At 41.7% G+C, this 6,513-nt stretch overlaps 1 protein-coding gene across 1 annotated transcript; it reads right to left on the bottom strand.

Annotated features, from left to right (window-relative positions):
• Nucleotides 1–343: 343 nt before the first annotated feature.
• On the bottom strand, nt 344–1,816 carry LOC147606639 (uncharacterized). The gene has a single exon (XM_086791948.1). The coding sequence runs from the start codon at nt 1,506–1,508 to the stop codon at nt 597–599; it is 912 nt and encodes a 303-aa protein (XP_086648074.1). The 5' UTR covers nt 1,509–1,816; the 3' UTR covers nt 344–596.
• Between the last annotated feature and the right edge of the window lie 4,697 nt (nt 1,817–6,513).

Here is a 6,513-nt window from a genome sequence, read left to right as displayed (position 1 = left end):
GGCCATGTCACTTGCACATCTCACGACAATTAATCATTCTAATGCAACATCTTGCAAGTTGAACAAGAAATAACATCTCATGCAATGTTAAAACAAAAATCTTTCATGAACATTGCACACTTTACACAAGAGGATGAAATCGGATCACCTTATTGGACATAACATCTCATGCATGCCTTGTGACTAGAGGAAACTTGAACTAAGTTTCTACCAAGTCACATTAGCACAAGTACTTGAGTTAGTCCCTGGGTGCCTTACACCTGTCCCTGGGACGCAGCCCTTACTTATGTTGCGTTTACTTTAAAATTACGCTTAACTTGGGAGGCACAAAAGTGATGAGACATTTAAAATAAAGGTTATAATTTGGGAAACAAGATAAGCTTAGTGCACATTAGCAAATAGGAAAATCACATAACCTCATTCCAAAAATTACCCCAAAAAGCCTTTCCTTAACCATGGACATAAGCCTTAATTATGCCTTGCTTACGTCATGGACACTACATAAAATTTGCTTTTAATTTTCCATAGCCTTCTTGCCTTTGACTTCTGCTTGGATGCCGTGCTTCACAGCAACCATGAAGTTCTCGTGCAATGCTTCACAGCAACCATGAAGTCCTCTTGCAATCCTGCAAGCTTTCGTCCGAGGCAGAGTCTGCAGACGGTGGGAGGTTCAAATCCAGGAAGAGCTTCAGCGATGGTGGCTTGACATCACGAGGTGAAGTATCTGTGTCAAGAACCACTGAAGAAGATGAGCCGCTGTCACTGTGCGAATCCGGGGCATCCGGCCGCAGCATGGTAAACCGCCACTCCTGTGTCGCCTCCATAGCCGGCAAATCGAAGTTTTTCTTGTTCTCCACCGTGTCTCCCGACGCCATCGCCGGCTTGCCGCGGGCGGCAGACCCCAACCCTGGCTTCTTCTGGCCGCCTGTGCAAGACTCGAACCCTAACCCTAGTTGCTGTCTCTTCTGTCCGGCGCCCGTGCAAGAACCTCCTTGCAGAAACTGGAGCGCTCCGGCAGTTATCTTCAACTCCAGTGTGCTCTCCTCTGCAACTCGATTGTTGTTGGAGAAGAGGCTTCTCCACGATGCCAACGGAGCCGGCGCCCCGCTCAGATCTCTGGCGGCGGAGACGGCGTTTTCTGGCAAAGTCATCGGCGAGAAATTACGCCAAACCTCCGACGGAACTGCCGGACGCAGCAGATGACTAGCGCCGGAGTTGCTCCACGACTCGACGGAGCTGTTCTGGCTCGTGCTCTGGGCCTGGCTGTTCACCATGTCCTGCAAGGGAGAGGAGAAGTTGGTCTTGGCCTTGCTGCCGCGCAGCGAACGGGCCGCATTGTCGTAGGCATGCGCGGCCTCCTCTGCCGTGTCGTAGGTGCCCAGCCACACTCGCGTCTTCTTCCAGGGATCTCGGATTTCTGCAGCGAACCGCCCCCAGGGGCGTTTCCGAACGCCACGATAGCGCTGCGCACAAGGGCTGGGAAAGCCTTGTACAGAAGCATCGGCCATGGCTAGGGTGTCGGGAAAAGGCGTCAGGAACCCTAGTGATGGAGGAAAGAAATTACTCTAGCTAGGGTTTCGGTAACAGGAGGCTATGGCGGAAGCATCTGACGGATGGTTATGGCGGAAGAAGCATCTGAGGGATGGCTATGGCGGGCAGATGCTTGTCAGCGGGGGGGTGTACGTGATGAGGTAAAGAGTTTCTAGGGTTTGGGTATGGCGGGGAAGCTTTCTGATGGATGGGCTATGGCAGAGAAGCTCTGATGTAGAGGGGGCGAATGGGCAAGACTTGAATTTAAGCAAGAGACAGAGAGAGAGAGAGAGAGGGGAAGAAAGAGAAAGGATGGTGGTTGATAAGCCCCAAAAAATTATTTTTTAATTTCTTACGTGGGGGTAAGCACGGTGAAAAAACCGTATAGCGTTTTCCCGGTAAGAGAGTGGCGTCAGACAGATGTACGGCAGCCGCCGACGACGTAAACTTTCCCGGCTTTGATATATATATAATATTTTTTAAAGAAATTTAATAATTGGGGGCCAGTAAAATCCCCGGGATAAACCGTCGCCTCGTGCGGCAGGGTTAAAAGTTGTAACGGCGTCTCCCGGTCAGCGACGACTCTTTGACCCCCCTTCCCGTTCCCACCCCGCCGCCCGGCCGTCACCCCGCCGCGCCGCAGGCGGAATATTATTACTAAAAACGCCCCACTAGGGCTCTTTCCCATGCTATCATTTTTATTTTAATTTTTTTAGCCCTTTCCCAGCCTTTAGAGCCTCTTCACGCCACTTGGATTTTCAAGAGGATAGCGCTAAACCTTTCAATGTGAGTTGCACATAATATTAGGAAAGCATAACCCTTAGAAGTGATGGCACCCCGGGACAATAGTTGGGTGCATAAGGCAACGACCTTTCTCCCCCGATTCTGGCATATCCCTCCTCCTGACTCCACAAAGGAGTGACAGAAAACTCTCTCGCGTCCAATGCTAAAATATGCAACCTTCACATACCATCGCCCTTAAAGCTTCACAAGAAGTCCACCTTTGAAACTATGTCTGAAAAGAAGGCCACCCTAAGTAAATTTTCCTAAGTAATGGGTTTCAAATGAAGGCCAAAGTAACCTTCAATTTTGAAACTTTTGAAGTCCAAGTTAGGGTTGCAAATTTTAGCCTTTCTCCTGGCTATTCCGAACAAGCACTACGAGGAAATGACACTTTCTCCCCACTATTCATAACTAGTCTTATATAGAAAAAAAAGACACTTTGTTTAAGAACATTCTTTTAAATAAATTCCTACTAGCAATATATTATCAACATATGATATTTACTGGAAAAAATATCAAGTTAAAAAAGCTTTTAAAACATAGTCTTAGAAATGTCATCAACTAGGCTTTACTTTTAAAATACCTTTTTTTAAAAGTTAAGCATGCTACAAATACAATCAATACAAATTCTATACCTTCTATTAACTAAAGACACATTTTTTAATACATGTGCCCTTAAAGGTAAGGCTATTTTTTTAATACATGTGCCCTTAAAGGTAAGGCTATTTTTTTAATACATGTGTCCTTAAAGATAAGGCATTCTTATGCTATTTTTAATAATGTAAAAAATCATAAACTTACTATGTGTACACGATTTATTTTTAAACTTTTACCATATATAAATGTATGCTAACTAAGCATTCTCACTAGTAGTTTCATGGGATTTTAAGTTGATTTGACTCTCCATTTCTTCAAATTTCATAAATCGGCCTTCAGCCACTTTTATGGCTAAAACCACTTTTGTGGCTCAATTACAAGACTAGTGTTAATAGTGGGCTACTCAATGCAAAGCCAACTAGATTCATCTCAAATAGGTGTGAACATTGGCCCTTTTAGATGGCATTCCTTTTCCATGGCCCCATCAAATACCATATTTTAACATCTAAGAAAGTCTTAAACACCTGCATGTGTGGGATATATCATTGACAACATTTCCTCTCATAATTGCCCTTATCAATTCTAATATCTACATGACCTAGAGTTCATTGTCATTTTATTTTTCCATTGGGAGATTTTAGACTTGTTCATGTTGTTATAGCCGTGTTTCTAACACCATTAAGGCAAGACTCAATCTTTTTTAAACACATGTTACACAACTTACATTTCACCAATTAAAAATCTCAAAATTATGATGGTGATAGAGGCATAGAATTAAATGTTAGTGAGGATATCCTAACGATTAGCCAGTCAAATGTGCAAAGTTGGTTGTGCTTTAGTCTTTCATGTAGTGTCTTTCACCAACAAGCACAAGGGCTTTAGTGGTATTTGATTGGATGTAGTGCAATAATGCAATTAGTGGTAAACTTTGCCATTACCTTATTGACTAGTATTTCCCTCTATGTGTCACCTATGAGGGTTACTACTTACCCTACTCCTACTCCTCCTAAACTCGTTCTACTATATTCTAACTCCATAAATTATCATCAAACAAGGTTTCAAAAAGTGGCAAAATCAAGTTAGTGTTGGAGATCTATAGTCACGTGTTGTTTCCAAAGACCATAAAACACTTCCATAGATGTCTAGTGCTTTCGATAACCCTTAGATGCTAGTGGGCACACATGGCTAATAGGTACTACGTGAATAGAGAAATAGAGAGTAGGAGGGAAGAATCGTGTGTGTGTGTGTGTGTGTGTGTGTGTGAGAGAGAGAGAGAGAGAGAGAGAGAGAGAGAGAGAGAGAGAGAATCCATTTTGGGGTTACCAGAAGTTGCCACTGTAATTCTACATCAAATAGTAAAGACGGAGACACCACAAGCATGTATGATCAATCTATAAAGCAACATTGTCCAAATCTACAACTTGGACAGGCATTCAAAAATGTCCGTCAAAATATTTATGGGGACTCCCACTCCAAGAGCATTGATAACAAGCTAGAATGGATTCCCTATGAATGTACTTCACACCTATATTTTGGGTGCCCGACCAACCACAATTGTGAACACTTATGGCCTTATATATAAGTCATTTTCTCTCATAATGCAATATACTTTCCCTTTCTGTAATTGAGTCTAGCTCTTGCTAATCCTCTCTCTAATCTTCTTATCTGATGTATGCTAGTGAGTGTGTGTGAGTGGTGTGAGGTGAGAGGAGGGATGAGGAATTATAGTTCAACATGGCAGTGTGACAATGCTCGGTAAGATATGGTGATGAAAAATGGCTACCTAAGGAGGTGTAAAACTCTTAAAACAGTGTGCTTGAGCTCACCCGGTGAAAAGATCCCCACAACAACTATGGTTTGCTAAGATAATCTCTTATAAATATGTTTCTAGGAGAGGCTGAAGCGGGCAATAATATTTTTGGCACTGCTGTCAAGAAGTAATCCTTTGGCTTTTTTCATTGTTTACTCTCTAAATTTGAAACCACTAGAATCATGGGGAGACACAGTGTACAACCAAATACCAACTGGTTCATCACTTCAATCAAATTATCATAACCGAAAAATTAATAAATATCATAAAAACATAACATAACATAAAAACACAAGAGAGAATCATTGGGTGCAATCTATCCCCCCTCAAGAAGTGTCGGCTTCCTTCCACTTCTTGAGTATTTATGCTTAATCAAAAATAGCCCATAAGCCAAAAATAGATGCACACTTATGCATGGGCTTGCCCTTTACAAAAATGGGGGTTACTTTTAACACAAGCTTAGCTAAAGTGTTCCTATCTAAACACTAAAGGATAATTACAAAAAGAACCCCAAGGGCTAATTCACGTGCAAATAAATAAATCCACGCCTAATATAACAAAAGTGGGCGGCTCAATAGGTCCACGCCCGAATACATCAAAATGGGCTGCTAAATACAAAACCTCGTAGTAAACACTACGGCAAAAATATCAAAATGAGAACCATCCCGGTAATAGCTCGCACCATATCACTGCCATCACATCAATCTCACCAACCTACAAGGTTGTCCATTCAAACACACTACGAGTTAGCAACACATGCCACAAGTCTACGAGACAGCACATAAGTAATAAATCCACACTTAGTTCCAACTATCCCTAATTTCATATGTCCTACACATGGAATATTTAGAATCACCCAAGTGCCATGCTTTGAATATATTGGTAATTAGGTGTTCCCAATTAACCACAGAAGGATGGACAGACAAACTGTGACATCCCTCTTGCCTGGGATAGCAACTGTCCTCAATTGCATCTCCTCAATTGCATCATATCAACCGGCCCGTGTTTGAAAGTAAGATTGGATGATGTCGGGATAAGCGTGGAAAAACCGCTCAGGAATCCATTTCGCATTTTTGTGAGAGGATGATTTTTGAAGGTCAAAAGATATCTATTATATACAGTACCTGAGCGAGTAGTAGTGGTCTCATGGTCAATAATAGCCTCAGGTTAAAGTTCTTCTACTTGGTCAACAAGACTAGGTGCTTCCTCATATACAGGAGGTGTAGGAATTGGTCCCCTATAAGGTCTCAAAAGACTAATATGAAAAGAATTATGAATTCTCCAATGAGAAGAAAGTGAGAGACTATATGCTAGGTCATTAATCTTATGAGTAATTTTAAAAGGACCATAAAAACGAGGAGCTAACTTAACAATAGGGTTAGTCTCAACACTTTTAAGACGTCTCTTTTCAATACGAAGCAAAACATATTGATCTTCTTGAAAAACCATGTGCTTCCTTTTCTTATTAGCTTGTTTAGTGTATTTCTAGTGTATTTCTCTTGTGCATTAGAAATAGCTTTACGAACATGATCATGAATGGAAGTGAAATCAATGGTGAATTGATCTGTAGCTTCAATAGTGTGTGACAAACGAGTGATAGGAGTAGGTAAAGCTTTTCCATACACAATTACAAAAGGTGCCTTTCCCCAGTGGATGAATGCGATGTGTTGTTATATGCAAATTGCAAAATATGGATATACTTATCCCATTGTTTATGTTGAGATGAAACATATGCATGAAGTAAATCCAATATTGTGCTATTTGTCACTTCTGTTTGACCATTAGATTCAGGA

Source organism: Cibotium barometz, chromosome 57 (assembly GCF_041138505.1).
Source record: "Cibotium barometz isolate CiBa-2024 chromosome 57, ASM4113850v1, whole genome shotgun sequence".
NCBI lineage: Eukaryota > Viridiplantae > Streptophyta > Polypodiopsida > Cyatheales > Cibotiaceae > Cibotium > Cibotium barometz.
The sequence above is the reverse complement of the archived record's forward strand: the minus strand, read 5'-3'. Positions and strand labels throughout refer to the sequence as shown.

Excerpts from the sequence above, each read along its gene's own strand:
- LOC147606639 (XM_086791948.1), bottom strand. The coding sequence starts at position 1,508 with ATGGCCGATGCTTCTGTACAAGGCTTTCCCAGCCCTTGTGCGCAGCGC.